The following is a 24,467-nucleotide window of genomic DNA, read 5'->3' as shown; positions in this document are numbered from 1 at the left end:
AATTCAACGGCGTTCGGCATCGTCGGCCATATAGATCAAATGGCGACATTTCAATGCTCATTTGGAAGCTATTGTTACATGAGAACTCGTCAAATGGCAAGCAAATGTCCCACCTCTTCCCATAAGTGGGAACACAAGCCCGGAGCATGTCCTCCAGAATCTTATTCACCCTCTCAATTTGACCGTTGGTTTGAGGATGATACGCGGTGCTATGGAAGAGCTTGGTCTCCACAGCCTCATGAAGGCTCCTCCAGAAATGAGAGGTGAAGTGAGTGCCTCGATCAGAAATGATCTTCTTCGGAATCCTGTGGAGCCAAACAATCCGAGTGAGGTATAGCTCTACATATTGCTTGGCCGAAAATGTGGTCTTGATGGGCAAGAAGTGAGCGGACTTTGTCAACCGATCCACAATTACCCAAATCGAGTCCTTGCCATGCGAGGTCTTCGGCAATCCAGTAATGAAATCCATGTCGATCTCCTACCACTTCCAGGAGGGAATAGGTAAAGGTTGAAGCGTACTGGCTGGCTTGAGATGCTCGGCCTTCACCCTTTGGCAGACATCACACTCAGCAACATATCGAGTGATTTCTCGCTTCATGCGAGTCCACCAAAACTGTGGGAAAGTATGAAGTGTATATGGCATTATCGCGAAGCTTGCGTCAAGACAAAGCTAAGTTATGAAGGGGCCACGACAGTTCGATGGATGAGGAAAAGATGGGTGAAAAATGCCCTATGTGATAGGTAGAAGTGTATTGAAAGATAGAGATATTTTGGGAACAATCTAGGAAATTAGGGGATAAAGAACCTAGGCTATAAATAGAGGGGAGATGGTTAAGCCCTTTGAGCCAACCATTTGAGAGTTATGTGGTAAGATTTCAGGAGAGAGAGATGAGTGCTTAGTCTATGTAATAGGTGAGTTTTTTATATGCAAAATAATTTGTAATCTGTGAAAATATGGTTCTCCTTTGCAATTAATGAAGTTAATGTTTCCTCTTATGTTTGTGTTTATCTCCTTCTAGTTTTCCTCTATTGGCTCCCTTGTTTCATAAGAGCTGAAATTTTTCATCATGTTAAAGTGGTTCTTCTTGTTGCTAAAGGCATAAAATTCACATTTGGAATTTGTTTGGAATTTTCTTGCCTCTAAATCATCAACTTGACGAGTTTCTTCACCCGGTGACTATCTCCTTGGATTTAAGTATTTCTTTCTCAAATTGTAAGCTTTTTGTGTGCGATGAAGCATGGATTGGTTTTCAATGTAAACTAGTGTTCAATTCCATCTATGAGAGCTATGCTTTTTTAGAGGATCTTTTGATGCAACGTATGTTTCTTAAGTTTTTGCTTCTGCATGTTATTTTCAGGTGCGTTGGGTGAAAGACTAGAAAACGACCATCCAAGAAGTTGGTAAGGCTCATATTCATCTTCTTTAGTTGCCATTCTCGATCCTATAGATTCAATTTGAATTCACTTGATCAGGAATTAAATTGTTTCCCTGTATTATTCTTGCAAAATCGCTATCGAATTCTCAGGTTAATTTCAAACGTGCTCAAAGATGTATTGTGGCATCTCTAGGACTTAAACACAGGTGACACTAGCATATATGGAGGAAGATTTAATTAACATCCATGTCTTCCTCACTCTTGCCCAGGCACCCCCTCGCGGAGCCATTCCTAAGATTTCGAAGTCCCTAGGACAAGACAAAGAGAGAAGCCCTTATGCTAACGTAGATACATAATAATATACTTTAATTAAAAACTTTTTCCTATTGATCAATCGAGTGTAAACATGCCTCCTTACACTCGATGCAACAACAACAAGGTTACTATTGTGGTTTAGGGTCTAGAAAAGTGCGGTTTTAGCGTCCTCAAGTTTACAGGGATGGTGAGAGGGAGGGTGCATGCTGATGCAACAGTGGCAGTGATCAGGACGACGAGGTACATGTGGCGCCGCCGATCGTGTGGCGGAGGACCGGTGGTGGGTAGAAGAAGTGGAGAGGAGGCAAATAAACCACTTGGCAATTCTATGTTAGCGATGTGGAGGCAGCAAGCGGTGACACCATGAACAGAGGTGGTGGGTGGGGCGGGGGATCGAGTCATGTCGGCATAGGGTTGAAGAAGAATAGTGTGGGCCTACTAGATGAAGAAGGGAGAAGGGTTGTTTGATGGAGATCGGAGAGCTGTGCTTCGTCAAGTGTAAAAGAGTTCATTTTTTTTGCATGATGTACAACATCACCCTTATTTCAGTTGTAAAGCTAATAATATTGTGGCATGGGAAGAGGAACCATCAAAGATGTTCGCCTTGGATAGCTAACCGATTCTATTGATTAAGTTTACTAATTGGAATGTCTCATCTATAACTGGAGCCCTAAATAATTTTCCACACATATGATTGCACTTTATTTGTTATGTGGCACAGGGGCCCAATTGTCACTTAGATACAGTAACAAATTATGGAACCACCCATTTAAAAAATGGCAAAATGTTACATTTTAAATATATACTAGGTGGATTGGCGCGCTTACGCCGCGTCCTTTTTTTTCACAGAACATGACAAAATAAGACTAAAAAAATTAGGTTCATCAATTTTGGACATCTCAATATTTATTTATAAATTTATTAATATTTAACACATTCATTTAATTATGGGGAAAACAATATTATTTTTATGTATGCACATAATTTTAATATGTAGACGATAGTAATACAAACCTAACAAAAATTGTTTCATATTTTTTTGAGTTTTAGATATTTTTCTGTGCATTTTAGATTATTTCAGCTGATTTATCAATATAACTATTATACCTTTCGCTATTTTTCTGAAATTTTCCAAAAAAATATATTATACATATAAATATACGTGTACATATATACATACATATATGTATATGTACACATATATATGTATACATATCCGTATCCATATGTATACATATATACATACATAGGGCCATATAAACAGTAGCTACATGCATACATAGCGCCTATATAAACTAACAGTAGCTACATGCATACATAGCGCCTATATAAACAGTAGCTACAGTACTTAAACTCCTGAAATCGCTTCAATTCTTGGAGCTTTAATATATAGTATTGATTGATGATATGTGTACCAGGGTAGGCCCCTAGGCATTGGGGGCCTGAGCGGTTGCCCTTGTGGCATGGGCATAGGAACAGCCCTGCTTCTTCGCTGTCTCGTGCCGCTCCTTCAACAACTGTGCGTAGTCATTAGTTTTGCATGTCAGTGGCCTCGAACGTAGCCTCTGATATAGTTATATATATGTTGTAAAGGGAGAGATCCTATCAAAAAGTTACCTCGGATTGGGTCCGTATATGCTACTACATTCCGTCACAAAAAAGTGGTGCTTTAGGCCCCAAAATGCGGCATTGACCAGACAACTTATATTCTACAACTTGTAAAATTTACTGAAAATATCTACCATGAATCTAAAGGAACCTTAACAATTCAAAAGGATGGAAAGGAACACCAAAAAGAACTTTGTGGGAAAAATCTTCTCTGGCGTAGGTAGCATGCAGGACTGTGCAATTTCAAAGATTCTTGTGCAGTTTTTACTCAGTCCAGCCTATGTTAGTTAGTCATAAACACTACGTAAAAATCACACAAAGTAGATACGAAATGAGTGATAGAACATAACATGATTCGTTACTAATGATAAAAATGATGGGTTATACTTGTGATCCGTCACTTATGACTTATCATAAGTATTATAAGTGATGGATCATCCTAGATCAGTTATAGGTGACGGATCGTAACTACGACCCGTCATCTATTACGACTCATAAGTGACAGGTCATCCTAATCAGTCATTGGTGACGGGTCACAGACCCGTCACAAACGACTAATGCATCAGTGATGGGTCATCCTTGCTAGTAGTCATTAGTGATGAGTCAAGTTATGATTCGTCACCAATGACTTGATCAATACATAGAGCTATCATTTCATGTATTATGTGTATATATAACCCTAGGTATTCATACATATATTTACGTTTATGTAGATACATCTACACAACATATATATACACAACATTTTTCTCAATGCAAAAGTGCATATACATATACTCATATATATGTATAGTAGGCTAATAAAAATTATTTCTCTTTTTTTTCTTCACCTCAGCAGCACGAGAATAGAAATTATTGTACAATTCTGATCAAGTTTGATGTAAAGGGTGGTGGCTATGGACACAAACACGCGTTCCAAAAATGGTGCAAAAACTTCTAGAGTGAGAACTCAATCTTCCAAGGCATTTTTGGCCTCAAAAAATTCTTCGAACCCGACAACATCAGGGAGGAACAGATATAACTTTTTATTTAGATGTCTATAAAGTCAAAAAAACATTAAAATCAGAGTCTGTATGCAAAAGATATACTATTTTTACTAAAAGTACTCCTCGTCACCAATTTTATTTGTCAAAATGAAAATCTGTCATTGGTGACAGGTGAAGGGATCGGTGACGTCCTAAGAGGGCAGTGAATTAGGACACTTAGAATCTATTCGGCTCTAAAAACTACATAAGATAAAGTTATATCAATTTCTATCTACATGTGCTCTAAGTTTATCTAGTGTGTCTACTCTATTAATCAAAGCACTTGCAACCTATATAAAAAGCTAAATTGCAAGAATGTAAATGTGAAAACGTAAATAAAGTAGAGAGAGAAAACTCGGCATAAGGAATTTTTATCCTATGGTATCGATAGCATAAATGTCACTCCTAGTTCACATTGGAGCTCCATAAAGGATATGCTCCTGGTCAGCACCCGGTCACAGCTCTTTAGCCACCAAATCAGAAAGATAAGGCCTCCACCCGAATGAGCCACCAAGAAACCAAGGCAAGGTCTCACCACTAGCCTCTCTTCCGGTTCCTTGCCGCCGTGATCACTTTGGAGCTTGAGCCACCAAGCTAAGGATCTTCATGTCCCCGTACACGTTTCTCATCGCTGCTCCACACCAAGTCGGAGGGTCAACAAGCTTACCGACTCGACCAAGACTCTAAGGTGCCAGCGTACCACTTGGTACAAGGTTGGATCACTCCTTAATCCATTCTCTAGGTGACCATCACATAGCAACACTCTCTATAGGAATAATCACTCACTAATCTTGTGCTTAATCGCCTTGGATAATCATATTAAGTACGTTGGTGGTTTGGATGTCTTCTTAAGTGTGTATAAGCTTCCTCTATACTCCACCAGGATGCCACCCCTTCGAATGACTGAGTGAAGGGTATTTATAGCCTCAAATATGCGCACTAGGCGTTAACCTAACGACTCAGAAAAGTTATTAACACCAGATGATCCGAGATCATCTGGTGAGATCACTCTCACAAACTAGTCGTTGGAACACAACTCAAGCCTATGTGAATACCAGACACTCTGATGTTTACTTCATCTCCATCACCGGACTATCCGGTAAGTTATCCTGAGCCATTCGAGCCAACTGCATCCTCTCTGTGTAAATTGATCTGATGTTATCATCCGGTGCACATCACTTCATCACTGAACTATCCGATGCCTTGAATTTTGTTGTCTCTTTGCACTGTTCATTGTTCGGTGTATTGTCCGGGGTAGCCTTGCTTCATCACCGGACCTTACGACGTGTTGATCTTCGATCTTCCACGACTGCAACCTTCACTGGTGGAAATACTCTAGTGTGTATCTTCTTTTGATCATCGAACTTTTCGATGGATTGTTCCATTCAGCCTTCTGGACAGAAACAGTACGGTGTTGCCATACTTTGATCACCGGACTATCCGGTGAGGCTTAGCCTTTATTTTTCAGCACGACACCCTTCTCTGGAAGAATTCCTCTGGTGAGCACACTTGCTGATCACTGGACCTTCCGGTGAGGTTTTTAGGCCTCTCTCTCCCTTTGCCAAATATGCTCCGGTGAGTTCAACACCTAGAGCACCGGACCATCTAGTAAGGCAAATTTTCTTAGGACTTCTCTAATTTAGTCCAACTTTGTCCTAACTGTGGTGGTTTCTTCATATATTGCATCCATGAGACCTATTAACATATATTCTTGACAAACATATTAGTTATATTGACTATATTATTATTAATCATTAAAATCACAATCATGATCTAATTATACTATTTTTGCTAGAACGGGTCACTATTACGACCCATCACCAATGAAGTTATTGGTGACGGGCCTTTGGTAAAAAAGTTAAAAGGATAACATCTCTGGCTTCCTTTAGAATGCACGTGAGAGTGAGGTTGTAAGGGCGCTACACGCGCAAGGCTAGATCATGGGTTCGATTCCGTTGGAAAGCAAAGTATTAAAATAGTATGAAAATCGTCTGTGATACGTGACAAGTGATGATAACCCTACGTTGGAATGGTTCAGATGAAAAAAATATTTTTTGATTTTTTTTTGTCAAAAAATGGAAAAAATGTTTGTCAGTAATAAATGACGGATTATAGTTATGACCATCACTTATGATCTCATTAATGATAGGTTCTTACTTGTTACTCATCATTAGTTATTAGTGACGCATTCGAGATGAAATGTACTATACTCATTACCTATTATAATTAATCTATCACTTTTGAGTTTTTTTATAGTGAAATTCCGCATGGCCAGCCCGATTTGCGGTGCAATCAACAACTTGGCCCAGCAGGTTCTGTTGTTTGCGCTCCACTTTTTGACAAATGGTAACCGACCACACCATTTGACCCATGCATCTGCAGATACATTCACCGAATATTACGTGGAGTGGGTCAAAAAGGCAGCAATTTCTTCAGAAACTTAGCAGGGGATATAGTTCTTCCAAATTTTGGGAGATTCTAATTAACAAACGGATCGAAGCTCCGGGGATCGAGTTCTTAATTTGACTTGTGATCAATGTGTGCTTAGATGATTTCGATTTCGTTTCTCCTGCAAGCATTGCATCATGCAGTAGAAGATTACAAGTAGCAGCAACCAGCACATAACAGTAGTATAGTCTCAAACTATAGCAACGCATAACATCAAACTGTCAAGTGTCGCAGCATAATAACAGTCTCAAACTATAGCATTACCAGCAGCAGCAACCAGCACATAACATAAACATAACAGTAGTACAGTCTCAAACTATAACAGTGCATAACATCAAACTATCAAGTGTCACAGTATAATAACAGGTCCTAAATAGCATTACAGGCATAAAGAATATAATGATTATCTAAGCTTTCACTTCCGGCTGAGCATCTCTCTTGAAGCATAATTGCTCAGTCAATTATTGTTGAATCAAGCTCCTCCTAAAACAATAAAACAATAAATAAACAATCATCAAGAAATAAAAATTGAAAAGTTACAAGAATTAATTATTAGAAGGCGTGCATCGGCGGCGTGTCAACGGTGAGGGGCGGAAAATGGTCACCGGACTTGGGGAAGAAGGTGGTGGCATGCAAAATCCATAAGGAAATTGATAGGATCCGGTCGGAGAAGCTAGGGGAGACGTCGCTTGGCCTTCTTCCTTGCTCCTTCGTCCTTAGGCTGGGCGGATCCGGACACCAATATGATGAATTTGGGCGGCGACCGGGGAGGCGAGGACAGGGGCAGGGAGTGGCGGCGAGCTGGGGCGATGCCCGGGGAGGTGGGGAGATCGGTCGGCTATGGACAACCTCCGGGGACGCGTGCAGACGCGCAGTAGGGAGTGATGGGGTTAACTAAGAGAACATATATACATAATGAGACAGATTGCTATCAAGCACAAGAGTATGAGGTTTAGTGAGCTAACAGACAATTGCCCAGTATTAGTGAATTCCTACACATATAAAAGATTGGTAAAAATTTATTGTATATAAAACCGATCGAATGATTGGTAAACCGAAACAAAACGAATGACAAAAATAGACAGACAAACAAATAAATCCCTTCACTATTGAACACCAACAAAGGCTTGATTTTTGATATTTTTAATGTTAGATATTTATTATTAGTGTTTAATAAAAGAGAGTATTAAGTACATACATAAAGATTGTAATTTTTAATGGAAACAAATATTGTAATTGTTTAAATATGATTAACTATTTTGTTAGTATTAATATAAGCAGCGGTGACTAAGTAAGTATATTGCCCTTCGCTAAGCATATATGACAATGTAGTTAAAAAATCCAATTTTTTTCATAAGCATATTCTCTTAACACTTCATTATACATACTCTTAAAAACCAGAAACTGCAATAATTTATTACATGACTCCTCCATGAAAAGTAGTTACTCCTTAAGCCACAGAGGTTGTTTGACCTATAGCTACATAAACAGACAAAGAAAGAAAAACTAGACACCGTGAGTTAGCAAAAGCAATTATGATTGGTGAACCCAAAAGAAATAGAAGACAAATACAATTAAAAAAAAACTGGGCCACCCTAACCGGGTCTACACAACACAACCCGCTCCCAGAGCAAAAAAAGCAAACAAAGTAATGAATTGGGCTGAAAAGGAAAACAAAGCCCACGAATGGAAACAAATAGGTGCAGCCGAGGAGGATTCAGCCCAAGACGCATGGAGATGTGCGAGCGCGAGCAGGAAGCCGCGAAGGGCACCGCCGCGATTTTTTTGAGAGCTGAACGCTGCATTTTTATTTTTTATAAATATGTCGCCCGTGGGAAGGGGATAGGAGTATATAGATGAAAATTTTTCAAAATGAATGTATGTATTTACAATTTCGGATTTAAAAATATAAAAATAAAAAAGTCCACGCACGCACAAATTGTTGCCGATCGTAGGCAGCAAAATTAAAAAAAAACCCGCCAATATATTAGCAAAACTACTGTCTCACAGTACTGCATATTTATTCACTTATAATTCCTTTTATTTTAATATTTCATTTTTAAAATTTTAGAAAAATAAGTGTCCATTTGAAAAAAAAAATACAATAATAAGCTTTTGTCATCCGTTGAAAGGACAACAGGTGGTAGACCCCATGATTGAATGGCTAAAAAAATAAATAGAGTTCTACGGTGGTAGCCATATCCTCATGTCACTTGTTGGAAGGGCAATAGATAACGTCTTTCTAACAGGTGACAGGAGCATCTACACATGAGGACACACTAGAAAAGCTATTATGCTTTCAGCGGTTGATAACTTTTTCTTTATATAGGGCCATGCTGGGTCTCCACTCTCACACTAGCAAGCAGAGAGAGGAAGAGAGAAGAAGGAGAGGATTGTCGAGGGGAGGAGAGAAAGGGGAGGGGAGGGGAGGGGAGGGGAGAGAGAAGAAAGCGGTGAAGTCTTTGCTAGAATCTATCTCCGACGAAGGTAAATATTCTGATCTTTAAATTTTATTTACAAATCAGTTAGGTTAGTCATCAGATTTAAGTCTAGATATAGGTTAGCAATCAGATCTAGCTTTTAGTGTATTAGACCTAGTGTTATTAGATCTAGCTTTTTAGTGTAATGTAGAGTAATTGTTAGACCTATGTTTTAGAGATAGTTGCACTAGCATTCTGGACAACCGTAGAACTGATGGTGTTTACTAGGATATGTACCCGTTTAGTGAAACCTAGGTTTGAAGGAGATACCTATAGGATGTAATTGATAGAAGTTGGTCACCTATGTTACTTGTGCAATAGAGATACAATGAGCGATTTGGGGAGATTCAGGGTGCAAGTGATATGGAGGAGGGGGAGGGTGATGAAATAGTTGAACACGATGTTGGAGAATCAGATGTTGATTTGTCCTCAGCCATTTCGATGGAACCAACTGGTGAGACAGACAAGGGGGAACTCATCCCTAGTTTAATTGAATGGGTGGAGTACGAGGATCGGGAGGACGAGTAAGATCCCGAATATGACATCTCAGACGATGTTCCTATCCTCAGCTCCTCCAGCGCATGTTCCTCCAGGTCATCTTTCACCAACATAAGGTGAATATAAAATGCCATAGGACCTTGACACATAAGGTCATAGCTTCGAGTAGTACTCAGAACCACTATGGTGACCAGTCGGAGAATCATCGAGTCCGCTTAGGTTTTCTTCTATATCATATGCTTAGGAATAGAAACTTATTCTTTGGTTAGTAAAAAACAAAAAAAAAGAATGTAAATGAAAACCTAGGACTTCTTGGGAACTCGATACCAAGAAGATACTGACAACCTGACATGCTTAGTGCTTGTTTTCTCCTCCAGTTAGGGTAGGATGACTTCCTTACTATTCAAGGAGCTTAAGAGGGTCAGTCCTAGGTTCGACATGAGTGAGAGATGTAAGACCCTTTCCCGGGATATCATATGTCTCCTTTATCAGTCTCTTGATCAAGTAGCTGATACACATAGTACAACATTTGTAGTATCACAGTCATACATCGTATATAATAAATTAAGGTTACAAGAGTACAAAATGTCTTAAACCATAGGGTACATTATAAATCTGGCCAACCAGCCAACAAAAGCACAACTGAGTAATAACCCAAAGCCACATACAACTAGGGTGAGAACGTGACCGCTAAATCTACTCCTCATCCATGCCTTCATCTTCTACGATGTCGGCAATCATCTCGTCATTTGAATGATAGCAAAAATGAGTATGGAAGGTACTCAGCAAGTCATATACTATTGCAAGGGATTTGATAGATGCATAAAGGATGATGACTCAAGGACAAGGTTTTATGGTTTAGTTTTAAGTGTAAAGTAGTTTCATGCAAATATCTAGTTCTATTCTCTATTGTTAGCTTTAAAATAGTTTTAACAAAGTAATAAGGTATATCTGAGGGTTTTCAATCCTGAGGGGAGCTACACCTCACTCTACAATCCCTATTAATGTGTCTAGTGTACCTTTAGTACCAATTAGCTACTGGTGGATCAAGCCAACAACCTTATCATACGGACATTTAGTCCACACACTCACTCATCAAAGATACACGCGCCCCTGAGTCTAACCAAATGAGGTTATTGCTTTGCATGTCTATGATCATAGACATGGCTATTCTAATAGATTTACGCTCTGCAGAGGTTGTACACTGTAATCACGCGATATGCAAGTGGAATAACGACCCAAAGCCACATGCAGCCTCCAATTGTTGCAAGTAGAGGAATGAATCATGCCGAGACACTTCAATCACCTTTCGTTGCTGGACTATACTACAAGACACCCCAAGTGCTCCAGGCCTACGTAAGGGATGACATGGTATCACTTGGACCTTCGTAAAGAGTCTGGTTCAATGAACATCCCATGAAGCACCTGACATACGCTTGGGTTCTCGTTGCTCCCCTGTCCTCCTAGTAAAAATATTTAGCTTGGTCGGGAGATAGAAAAGTTAAGTCTTACTCATAACAAAATGCATGTTTGCACTTGAGTGGCTTAGCATGATGGCGCCATGATTTGGTACTTATATGGCTGGGGCATGCATGTTCAAGCTAGCAATGAATACCATATAGGTAACTCAAGCCCCTAAGAGCATCCTCACCGAAGGATTACCCTATATGCCCCGGCCAAATCAGTTTTCACCCATTTTGCACACCACCCGCCATATTCCACATGATTATCAAGGATTCCACAATCATAAAAGACTCATGACATATGAGTTGAATTGATAATCAATAAAGTGATATCTCCAAAGAGATGTATTTCATAAGCGATATCTTCGAAAAGATGTATTCAATCCTATGCATGTTACATATCAAGGCGTCATCTGACGTTAATATAGATAACGATAGGAAATCTAAGGTGACATGGATTCAGGATAATGACATTTAAGACATGACAATTATTTGATAGGATTTAACTACTGTAAACAGTTGAAATAGCACAATACATAGCACATGTGGTAATAAGTCAAGTTTTAAGTTGATCAATTAGATTATTGAAAATATGGGTTCAAAATGATCAAGGAAATATGATTTACCTTCTCTAAAGTCTTCTTCTAGCCCTTGGTCGAAGTTAGGATTCTCTTATTCCTCTGGTTTTGTAAACGCGATTACGATTAACGATGACCTATTCTAGAGAAGAATCAAATAACACTAAATAGAATACCAAACAAATCATAATGGATATCACACTGCAATAGAAAGATAGATCTCGGTGAATTTAGGCGAAGGAAGCACTATCAGAATCAGAACGGAGAAGTTATGACTCCCAAAAGATTTAATCTAAAATTAAATCAAGAAATTACAAAATGCTACTATTTATGGGTGGGGGCCACAGGTAGGTCCCACTGAACAATAATGGTGGACTCACTAAATAGTGCATTGAACTAATGGGCTAGGGCAGCTAGGCTGGCCCACTAGGGAATGGCCTTGGACACTAGGATGCGCTAGTAGGCCAACTCATTAGCAGAGCAAAGAAGGGGCGACAGTGAGGAATTATGGCAGCGCATTGCCAGAGTTGGCTAAACATAGGCGGGTTTGGTCGAGACTAGGTGGTTAAGGATCTACACGTGATGGGGAGTCCATTTTGCTATTCCTCATTTACAGGCGGCGGCTGAAGCACGCTTAGATGGGGGCCAGAGATGGGGACAACAATGATAGAGAAATGGACAGTGCCTCCGCTATACTTGGCACAGTCTACCTGCAAGGAAAAGGAGCCTAGTGCTCTTGGGCTACTCGGCACGACAGCTGTCTCACATAGATAGAGGGAGGAGCACCGGTGGCAGTTAATTGGCTGGTGCGGTAGGGAAAAATCTTGCGGGCAGGACACAGGGACGATGACACACTACCTAGGGGAAGCAGGAGGGGCTGGGGAGGCTCACTGGTGTATAGGGGAAGGAAGGGTGACCGACAGCGTGGAACTCCTGGCGGCATCGTCGACAAAGTTAATGGCGGTGATGGCGAGCTCAGATGCGCGTCCTCGTGCTCCTCTCAGCTCCAAGAGTCACCCATGGCACCCTCGCACTCTTGGCGATGAGCTCCACGGCAGTGGCTAGCTAATCGAGCAGCGGTGCGACATGTCATCTTTAGATGTCACGGATAGCTTGAGAGTCTTTCTTAAAAGATCCCGGGATGTCCTGAAGATCGTGAGGTGTCTAGTCGAGCAAGACTATTGACGAGACATTTGTCTTTCTCGGGTCCGATGATTTTTTTTAGCTTGCTCACCTCCGCAAGGTAAGATGTCATGGTCTTATATGAGGTTTAATACTCCTTACTAACTCGCTTTGCCACCAGCTATGAATCTCAATTCATGAAGAGGCGATGGTTGCTGAGTGCAGGAGCTACTTGAAGACTCACGAGCAAGCCTTCATCCTCGACTGCGTTGTTTGTAACCATAAAGTCATTTTGCAAAAGATATAGCAGATATTCTCTGCTTGAGGATAGAAGGGTTTCCCTAGCCCCAAGCTTTTGAGCATTAGCAATACATCAAAAATATAATTCAGCGTAGACTTGGTGTAGGCTTAGGTGGAGTCGGTGATATATTGTGTGACGAATATTCAGCGTTGTTGGTCATGATCCCCACAATCAGCGCTAACTGTCAATGAATAGGAAACCATCGATTTTACGAATATGTAATTAGAATAGGGGATACTTCCTCTTGCCAAATTATGCATCGAAAGATAGGGATTTTATACAGGTTCGAGTCTTTCAGAGGATAATACCCATATGTCATGTGTTATGTTATTGATCTTCAGACATATTATAAGGGGGTCGTGGCTAGTTTAGATTGGATCTGAATCTAGTCGAAGGCTTCTTGTGTGCTGCCTGGTGAGTTGCCAATGTAGATCACGATTGTGGTTGTCAAATTGGGTTGTGTTCCTCTTGAACTTGAACTCCCCTTCTGCGGGGTCCTTGACTCCGTATATATACGAGGGCTACCGTGTAATATCTATACTTCTTTTCGAGTATGATTCGATTATCTTTAAACTTAGAGATAATCTTTCTTGTTTAACGGATATTCTGAAATCTACAGGCAATATTCATACGTCTAGGGACCCTTTTCCCGGATAGAGTTATATGCTTCAAGAATCTACAAAATTCTAAGAGATTGGTATATATATAGAGGACAGTCATATATGATAATTTTATATTACTTATTATCAGTGTGTAAGTATAGTGACATATGTATGCGTTTAGATACTGCAACTTGCATTTGGTGGATGCTAAAATGAAGATGGCTACACCGAGGCACGTGAGGAGGAAGATACAAACACATGTGTCACATGATCAGCGAAAATCCGTTCAGCCATTCTGGGACCCACGACGGTTAAATCACCAAAGGTCATCGCGGCACTCTGTCGCCGACCACTGAAGGCGCAAACCCTTAAACTACGCATCTCTTCTTCAGAGGCGGAGCCAAGCCTCTACGCTGGCGACGAGACGGAGGGAGGAATCGTCCGTGGTAGGAGGCGAGAGAGATCCACACGAGCTCGTTGGCCCGTCCAGAATCTTCCAGCCCCTCCCCTCTCCTCTGCTTTTGCTTTCCCGTTTGTTCTCTCTCTCTCCCCCTCTCTCTCTCTCTCTCCCTGCCGCCGACCATATCACCACCGCCGACTCGTCCTCATCGGCTCATCTTCGAGCCCTAGCCCTAACCGCCCGGAGTCCCTGCGGGGGAGCACCCCGCCGCCGCAGCAGCAACCAAAGCAGCGGACGTCTGAGAAGAAGCCTGCGGACGGGCGCGGAGGCCGCCGGAGCAGGAGCGGCAGGGGGAGTGGGAAGAGGGTCGCCGCCGCGCGGGGATGGATGACGTCGACAGCGTCGTCCGGAGCGCCGAAAAGGCGGGCGCCGCCCCGGGCGACGACGGCAGCACCACGCCGCTCCCCGAGACGGTGTGGATCCCCTCTCTTCCGTTAACTCCCGCGTATTCCGAAATTGGGCGGCATTTAGAGCCCCGGCGCGCGCGGTTAGGCGCTGGTTGCAGCGCGTCGCGGTGCGGATTGGTTGATTTATGCTTGGGGTGGTGTGCTTGCATTGCGTGGATGGGTGCCGCAGGGGTTGGGGATGGAGGTGTCTGGTTAAGTTGCCATGCTAAAAGAGAGAATTCGAATAGAGATGAATTTGACTTGTTCTCAGGTCTAGGATGGCATATTGGCGTGGATGATCAGCTTTGTTGTTGAGTGTCAGAAGTCGCTCAAGTATGGAATGTGACATGAGCGTGCCATTTTGGAATTTAGGAAGCTCTGTTGGTGCTACGAATTTAGGAATGTCGTTTGTCGCTTGTCTGTGTTTGGAGCAGTGCGAACGAGCAAATGAAAAATTACCCATCATATTTTCCAAGAAGTAGCCGTGTGAGCTATAAAGTTGTATTTGATATATGGAATGATGGAGCTGATTAATGCAATAGTAAATACAGAATCACAGTTTTAAAATTGTAAACCCTTCCAGCATTGATCGGTCAGAATATGCTGCGCTACTTCTTAGAGTTGCAAATCTGCAATTACTGCTTGGTGATCCAAAACTTCTGTAGTACTGCTGTTATGTTTAGGTTGACATCCATGTATCCAATTTGTTGGACAAAGTATCAGATAATTGTGATTTTCAATAAAAATAGTAGCATACCTGACAGTGGAAATTTAATCATATACATATTTCATACTACCCTTTGTTTAATGTTTCAGAAAGGAACACATGAATGCCTCCATGCTGCAAAGTTTCACGTGTTGTACACCTCATGCGTTATCTGTAGCATCCTAGAAATGATAAATTTCATGTAATGACATTGAGGAACACATGTTAGCTTGTCATATGATGGAACACATAAATAGATGCATAACATTTTGAAATTGTTGTATCCACATTCCACTCAATGCTTCTCGGAAGTTATTGAAATAATTGACTAGGACGACCGCTTTGTAAGGCTGTCGCACAGGACTTCTATCATATATTTTTTTTTTGAAAATTGTTACTTATATGACAGTTTAGAAAGTAACAGTACTGACCATTCTGAGTTCCTAGAGATCAAAAAATTGGATTAATTGATAGTGTTTCTCCTGACTTGGGATGAGAGTTTCTTGATCCAGCTGCTGAAGATTATGACATTCTTTTTGAATCTTCTGCATTTGATTTCCCTAATTGGTTGCTTACTTGTGTGGTATACCCTGTTTGCTTCATTTGTTGTGTTGTGACTAAGTCCTAATAGGCATAAGATACATGTGGAAAAGGGGTAAATTTTATCATTGCAAGAACCTGAATTTTTTTTTTATGACATTGAGTTAGATCTTTCTGTGTCTACATGTAAGAGGGCCTATAACTGCATTAACCACTGACTGATCTTTATTCACTCCTTACGTGTAGCTGCTATACATCTTATTTGAGCCCTTGCAGCAATAACACTGGTTCAGCTTGCAAGATAGGATGTAGGAGTGTATCATGGAAAGTTGGGAACCATATATGATGTGTTGGACTGTTGGTGGTATGACTCATATATCATTTTCCGGTGGGTTGTAACAGGTTCAAATTGGCAATTCTCCTACCTACATGCTTGATAGAAAGCTTGGAAAGGGAGGCTTCGGGCAAGTACATGTCGGTCGCCGTATTTCCTCTCCTAGTCTTAGTGACAGGACACCAGGTGCAAATGCTTTGGAGGTCTGTGTGATATTTATTTGTAATTTAAAAGGTTGATACTATCATAGTTGCATCAGTATTCATCCTTTTCTTCATACTAGGTTGCAATAAAATTTGAACATCGAACCAGCAAAGGTTGCAATTACGGCGCTCCTTATGAGTGGCAAGTTTACAAGTAAGTGACCAAGTTTTCCTATTTTTCTTGTGCTAATTTCTACACTTTTCTCTTTGGCCTTTTTTTTTCTGTTTATGGTATGATTGCGACTGGAATTTACATGTTAATTTTTTTTTTTGTGTTTGTGCAACATATCCATCCTGCAGCACTCTTAGTGGAATTCATGGTGTGCCAAGAGTACACTACAAAGGGAAGCAGGGAGAGTATTATATCATGGTAATGAAGCATGCAATCTTTTCCCTGTCATATTATTATATATAGTGCATGCACACCCACACTTGCTAACCAACCCTTTAATATGTTCCCTCTTTTACTCAGCACCTTTATGATGTATAAGCCATTTTCGCTTAAATTTTCCTTTCATTTATGTTTAATCCAATTAAACCCGCTGGCTCCTGCCTCGGTTTTCCAAATCTGTACTATCATTCAAACTGGCACTGGCATTAATGACATTAGTAGGTGTAGGTAAGGTATCTTCACTAGTCGAATCATTAGAAACATAGTGAGTTGGTGTCTTGATCGGTTAAAAACTTAAAATATGCGTTGTTTTTCTCCATGGAAGGTATGCACCTCATCATTGATGAGAGCATTTACGAAAACTGCTCTGTCCATGGCATAAGCATACAAAAGGCAAAATTAGTGATATTTTTTCCTTTTCGGGCACTGGTAGGCCTATAGAAAGAAAAACTTTGCCCTTTAGCACAATGGCTCAAAAACAGAATAGCATTTTCTTTCAATGAAACTAATCAATTACTTAGTTCTTTGCTTGACACCACCTAGTGCTGCCTGTAGCCCCTGAATATGCTTCACTGCCATGCTGCATACTCTCAGACTCACTATTGATTGGATAAAATATATTACCTCTGTGAATTAAATAATAAGTTAATAGCCCTTCACTTTCCAGAGTAAATCTCACTGTTGGTCCTAGATGTTACTCGAAATTCAATAGGGACACAAAACTCAACTTTGTCAAATAGTTAACATTTGATTCAATCAAGTCTGGCGGCCGGGATGCCTATGCACCTAGGCGATGATTAGACGATGACTTACATTAGCCTACCCAAAACATTTATCAGAGAAAAAAGGGAAAGTATAAGAAATATGGGCCAATTCTCTACTCGGTCAGCTCACTACGTCACTCAGGCCCATAGTTATTAGGACTGGACCGAAGCGGTAGTTGGACCATTAAAAACCGGATCCAGAGATTACAGCGGCTCGGTTCACTTTAAAGACCGCTCGCGCAATCGGACCGCTAAAAACCGTTTTGAACCGGTTGGTTTTTAGGGAAACTAGCAAACCGGGTGGTTTTTAATGAACCGAGCGTTTCTTGTTTACAGAAGACACAACGCCTGGGCTTGGGCCTTGGGCAGGCACGGTCCAAGCAGCCACTGCGCAATTGATGTCCTGCACCCTAGCTCTCTGTCTTCCTACAGCTGCCGCCTCTCTCTCCCTGAATCTCTTGCTCTCATAGTACTATTTTGCCTCCCAACGATTCCAACCAAAATCTAGGGAGACTCCATGGTCGAGCTTCATCCATTCCTCTACGTGCCTTCTTTTTAGCTTTTGTCATCAAACGGGGTCCACCCGTCCATGTCTCGGTTGCAGCCAGGTCTTGCAATGGCTTCGCGGCGAGGGTCTCCGCAACAACGGTAGCTTCATCTTTGATTGCTGCACTGCACCATCCATCCAGCAATCAAGGAGTGTAGCTCTGTAATGTCCAAAAAACTGTGTATTCATGGATCTTGTGTTTTTTTATTCTTGCATCTTCTTTTCATCCTCCTTTTAGATCTGAGACTTTGAGTTCTTTAGATTGCTTGATTTTCCTCTCAAATTTCTTGAACTCGTCCTGTAAGCACTGCTTGCTTTCTTTATGAAGGATCAAACAGATTTACTTTTCCATTCACTCTAGGCATGATCTGTACAATTTGTGATGTTTGGGATCGTTTTAGACCTTGTATTTCTGCATTTGGGGATTAGGAAGATTGCTGATTCTTATTACTTCAGTATAAATGGATACTAATGACAGAAATAATGGTAATTTTTGGGGTTAAAATAATATAACATTATATATATATATATATATATATATATATATATATATTATATAGAACCGGTGGTTCAACCAGTGAACCGTGGTTGGACCGTCGAACCAGTGACCTTGCCGGTTCGATCTCCGGTCCGGTCTCAATAACTATGCTCAGGCCTAACACCCCATCTAAGCACCATGCTCTGCCCTCCTATGCCCTAATAACAGGACAAGTTTGCGTCCCAGCGGCCGGAGGTGGACGACATGGACCCTCACCTTGACTGGTTTGAGATAGAGAAAAAGAAACAAACAGAGATGGTTTCTGTTGCCTCTGCCATTGTTTCAACTACTGTTTGAAGCGTGCCATTGCCTCCTTCCACTTCCATAGCCCCACCATTGCTACGGCCGTTGCTGATTGTAGCTTGAGGATGAGGTGGAGCAGCGGCAGCAGAAGCCGCCATGAGGTGGAGAGAGAGGAGGCACGGGAGGGATGTAGTAGAGAGAATGAGACAGCAGAAGTTGTGGAGACAATGGAGGGCTTGGAAGTGGTTGCCTGGTGGTGTTAGGATTCAAGGGACAGGATGTGTGAAGGTGGTGCTTAGATAGGCTGTTGGGCTTGAGTAACGTAGTCGACTGAGTGGACTAGTAGCCAATATCAATTCACTTTTCCCTATTTTTTTTATATGTGACATACGTGTGCTATCTGTGTTGATTAGGCTGATATAAAACTTATTCTAATCATCACCTAGGAGTCCTGGCGCCCTGAGGTTTCTGCGGCTAGTTGGAGTGCCATGATACCCATTAGTTCACACTTACGAAGCATGTTGACATCATGAGTTGGTACACTTGTTGAATTGGGATGTTTGGTTTATGGGGATGTGATGGAATTAATGGAGATTCCAGATGATAAGCAGGCAGAGGGAACCCACACACAAGTAATATACTGCCCAGAGTCCAAAATAGGCTGTGTCAATGTGTCTTAACATATTTCGAGATACTTCCGGTTCTGATTACCATTAGAATTAACCTGCCATTATCCAAGCCAGCGCTTACTAAAAAAAATGTAAGTATATAACAAGAACAAGAGATCCCATGCAAACAAGTGAAAAACAATACACAGGAGCATATATCATTGGTTGGAGTTTACCATCATACCAAGGGAGGTTGCAGAGGGTACCTGATGGACAAAACTTGAAGTATAGAGACAAATATGAAATCTGATCAAATATATCAAAGATTGTCAGCTAGTAGCCACGCTTACTACTCTGTTGGGCCCATCTGAACTTCCAGATATAGATTTGGGACAGACAGTGAATTACTCTTATTTCTGCACATGCCACATTATGTCTTTCCATAAGCCAGACAAGCAACCTATTATTTTTTATTTTCTAAGACAATATGTCAGTGATCTGATAAATGGGATTTGACTAGCTTACAAATGGGCAAATTGTCTAAGACATGAACTCACAGAACTATTAACTGCTTAAACATTATTTTCACAGTTCTCAGCTTTACTAACTGTGGTGCTGTAATATTGATAACCCAAAATAATTTCTGGAACTTGATTATTTCTTTTGCAATATATATTTTTTTCTAAAATGTTCCAGAATTACAAGAGCTAAATTATGTAATGTGGGGTGATCTAGTTAGAAGTAACACATGTCCGCACCTGAATCATCTGGACAATATGAAACATCATAAGCTACTCATCCGACATATAAATACCTGCATATTTTTTTGAAGGGTAGTGAAGGTTTAATGGTGTATTGATACATTGTGATCATTAACTTTATCCACCAAGAAAAAATAAAATGAACAAGTATGACTCTATTGAATGGACATTTTACATATATTGACTCCAAAAGCTATGAAATAAAGGGCATTGCATTGTTAATGCCTTTGTAGGAAGCAATTAGGAGAAACTTGTTTCCTTATCAAACTTGCGATATGTAATAGCAAATATGTGGTCTTGTAAACTTCTCTATCATGTTGTATCTCATACCAGTGCACCAGTGCTGTGTTCGCTAAGACTAGTTATCCACTCTTACTCGCACAAGTGTAAAACAGTACAAGTTTGGCTCTTTATTTTATATATAATTAGCATATCAAATTTGGTTGTGTAAGCTAACTTTTAGTTGATCTCATCGCTGATATATTTCCATATTTTTCAGCTTGTTTGATATATTATTAATCACAGATGGAGAAAAGTTGAAGGCTTGGCACTTTATTACTTAAAAAAGCCTGTTCGCTGATGGCATATGTTTCTCATGCAACATAACTTCTATGCAGATTATGGATATGTTGGGACCAAGCCTCTGGGATGTTTGGAATAATAACTCCCACTCGTAAGTATCCAATGCTGCTCCATTTATTCTTGAATGTTCTCCTCTAGTTTTCTCAAGTTATTAATTGATTCCAATTTGTTTCTTTTACAGTATGTCTGTTGAAATGGTGGCTTGCATTGCTATAGAAGCGATTTCGATACTGGAGAAGATGCATTCGAAAGGGTATCTACTATCTATCATACCTCTTGCCAAAGGAGACTAATAGTATTTTGCATACTGCGTTTAAAAGCATAACTAAAATCTCTTGTTTATGATAGGTATGTCCATGGCGATGTAAAACCTGAAAACTTTTTGCTTGGACCTCCAGGCACCCTGGAAGAGAAGAAACTTTTTCTGGTTGACCTTGGTTTAGGTAATTTTATTTGATATTTCATTTCAGAGGAGCATTCTAGTGTCATATTGGGCTCAGTGGACCAACAAATATATATGTTGTTTCATTTGTCTTGACATTGATTTTTCAACACAGCTACTAGATGGAAAGACACTGGTACAGGAGAGCATGTTGACTATGACCAGAGGCCCGATGTTTTTAGGTTTCCAAGAGAAATACTTTACTAGGTCCTAACTTGTAATGTCCTTAGCCTTTCATATTTCTAAACTGACATTTTGTTGTCATACTTGACTTGTTTAACTGTACAGGGGAACTGTTCGCTATGCTAGTGTGCATGCCCACTTGGGAAGAACTGGAAGCAGGAGGGATGACCTTGAATCCCTCGCCTACACACTTATTTTTCTTCTGCGTGGTCGCCTTCCTTGGCAAGGATATCAGGTGAAGTTTGTTTGGAGCTTGAAATGTTCTCTACTTATTGCAGTGCTTTTCTTTTTTTCTTTCTCCTTACTAGAGTTTTCTACAATTTAATTTTAGGGGGAGAATAAAGGTTTCCTTGTTTGCAAGAAAAAGATGGCAACTTCACCAGAATCTTTGTGTTGCTTTTGCCCTCAACCTTTCCGACAATTTATTGAGTATGTTGTGAACTTAAAGTTTGACGAAGAACCAAATTATGCAAAGTGCATTTCTCTTTTTGATGGCATTGTTGGTCCAAATCCGGACATAAGGCCAATCAACACTGATGGTGCTCAGAAGGTACTATATTTCTTTCCAACCATGTTGCTTCTTGTTAACTTAAGATTGCTTCAAGCTATTGCTTGTAGGAAGTGCTTGGGTGCCATCACTTATTTGGGAGTGGTATTTAGTTTGTATGGAATCTACTATTTACTAATTTGTTGATATTTTACCAGCTTATATATCAGGTCGGTCAGAAGAGAGGCCGCCTTATGATGGAGGATGATGATGATGATGAGCAACCTAAGAAGAAGATTAGGATGGGCATGCCTGCGACCCAATGGATTAGTGTTTACAATGCCAGGCGGCCTATGAAGCAGAGGTCTGAATTGCATGTGCATGTTTTAGTTGGAAAGAAAATACTTCATTCTAATCACGTTTCATTTGCAGGTATCACTATAATGTTGCAGATTGTAGGTTAGCACAGCACATTTCAAAAGGAAATGAGGATGGCTTGTTTATAAGCTCCGTTGCCTCTTGTTCAAATCTGTGGGCTTTGATAATGGATGCTGGCACTGGCTTTACTTCTCAAGTATATGAACTTTCTCAATATTTTCTTTACAAGGTAAGCAATTATACTGGCTTTACTTCTCAAGTATATGAACTTTCTCAATATTTTCTTTACAAGGTAAGCAATTATACTGGCTCGTTTCTTTTTGTATTCTAGCATTCTCATACCCTTCACACTTGGTGTTGTAGTCTTGTAGGACTTAAGTGTATCGATATTATGCTGACTTGCAATTGACTTTTTGCCATTAATTTTGATTTTTGTGTGTGTTGCTTTCAGGAATGGATAATGGAGCAGTGGGAGAAAAACTACTATATCACTGCGCTAGCAGGTGCAAACAATGGCAGTTCACTGGTTGTCATGTCGAGAGGTAATACAATTGGTGCCTGGGCTCAAGAACAAATGAACAATACTCTCTTGCATGCACAGTACCAGGGCTTTTTTTGGTATGCCCTGGTACTCAAGTTTCTCTGGAACCTTAGAGCTTCACCCGATACTCGATATGGTTTGCAACTTGTTTTACAGGAATAAATCTGTGTACAAAATGAAATTGTGTAACATTGGTGTGATAGGGCACCCTGACAGATTGTCCCTAAATAACCCTACTTTTCATTTTCACTAGGTTATGTATAGTGAGATATGCTGGACTAGATTAATCTTGCCTGGATGTGCAAATTTGAAGTTTTTCGCTAAGCAGCAATTGCAAACTTTCAAAGTTGGAGGTTCAGTAAATTTGTGTTATTGCACTTGTATATGTTCTGTATATTGGAACTGACTTTGAGCTCTCCAGGAACACAATATGCCCAGCAATCCTACAAAGTAAGCGACTCATTTCCCTTCAAGTGGATAAACAAAAAGTGGAAGGAGGGTTTCTATGTTACTGCTATGGCCACTGCAGGAAGCCGGTGGGCGGTGGTCATGTCCCGGAATGCTGGCTTTACTGCTCAGGTATGTTGACATGCTCACATCTTGTATGTTTTAAGATTGGCCTCCTGTTCGAGTGGTCTACTAGCCTAAAAAAATTGGCTCACATCGACATGCTTTGCCATTGCTGAATCTTGAAATGAACATTGAGAGTTCAACAAAGCATGCTGAAAACTACATGGTTCTAGTTTGGTGCTTATTTTGAACATTTTCTGTTGTAGGTTGTGGAGCTTGACTTCTTGTATCCAAGTGAGGGTATCCATCGGCGTTGGGATAATGGATATCGCATCACTGCGACAGCAGCTACATGGGATCAGGCGGCATTTATCTTGAGCATCCCCAAAAGAAAGCCTGCTGATGAAACACAGGAAACCCTCCGAACATCTGCTTTCCCCAGTCAGCATGTGAAGGTGACTTGATAGTCTTCCTCTTTTCTCTAACCTATTTGGATGGAGTCACCAATTGCACCTACTGATTGATATCTTTGCAGGAGAAATGGGCGAAAAATATGTACTTAGCCTCCATTTGCTATGGAAGAACGGTGTCATGACGTCCGTTCTGTTTGGCTGGTGCTCTTTGTAGAGTTTATTTATATGGACTGCTGGATTATGATTAGATGGAGAATTTTGAAGGGTGGTAACATTTCTAATTTTGTCACCTATAGTTAACCAATCTGATAGATGCGCAAGCCTGCTTCTTTTCCGTCGGTAGTTGCCCTAGTGTGGTTGTAAGAAATGTATGTTGTGCTCAGTTATTGTACCCGTGTGTCCATAGATTGTTAAAATCGATGTGTTGTAAGTTGTAAACTTGATTACCCATCAATGCATGGTGCTCAGTGTTTGGGCTTCTCAGACCTCAGTTAGATGTCTTGGGCTGGGTTCGGTTGAAAGAGCTTGGACTCACCGTGCAATGGCATAATGGGGGCATCTGTATTGCATGGATCTTATGACAGTGATTTCCATGTTAGATGCATATAACTCTAGTGTTGTTATGTCGTTACTT

The 24,467-nt window shown here is 40.7% G+C and overlaps 1 protein-coding gene across 6 annotated transcripts; it reads left to right on the top strand.

The window, feature by feature from the left end:
* The first annotated feature begins 14,186 nt into the window (after positions 1-14,186).
* LOC133884246 (casein kinase 1-like protein HD16) lies at positions 14,187-24,323 on the top strand. 6 transcript variants are annotated; one of them, XM_062323595.1, is made up of 16 exons: positions 14,187-14,689; positions 16,311-16,445; positions 16,526-16,599; positions 16,746-16,815; positions 20,915-20,970; positions 21,061-21,132; positions 21,228-21,322; positions 21,437-21,503; positions 21,610-21,739; positions 21,836-22,054; positions 22,222-22,355; positions 22,424-22,661; positions 22,821-22,911; positions 23,332-23,489; positions 23,687-23,875; positions 23,956-24,323. In XM_062323595.1, the coding sequence occupies exons 1-16, from the start codon at positions 14,600-14,602 to the stop codon at positions 24,013-24,015; spliced, it is 1,878 nt and encodes a 625-aa protein (XP_062179579.1). In that variant the 5' UTR covers positions 14,187-14,599; the 3' UTR covers positions 24,016-24,323. The 6 variants fall into 6 exon arrangements, with proteins under 6 accessions (XP_062179579.1, XP_062179580.1, XP_062179582.1 ...); XM_062323596.1 differs by having other exon boundaries at positions 14,189-14,689; positions 16,311-16,428; positions 22,210-22,355; XM_062323598.1 differs by having other exon boundaries at positions 14,189-14,689; positions 22,424-22,598.
* Positions 24,324-24,467: the final 144 nt, after the last annotated feature.

Source organism: Phragmites australis, chromosome 11 (assembly GCF_958298935.1).
Source record: "Phragmites australis chromosome 11, lpPhrAust1.1, whole genome shotgun sequence".
Classification (NCBI taxonomy): Eukaryota; Viridiplantae; Streptophyta; class Magnoliopsida; order Poales; family Poaceae; genus Phragmites; species Phragmites australis.
This window is presented reverse-complemented; position numbering and strand designations above follow the sequence as displayed.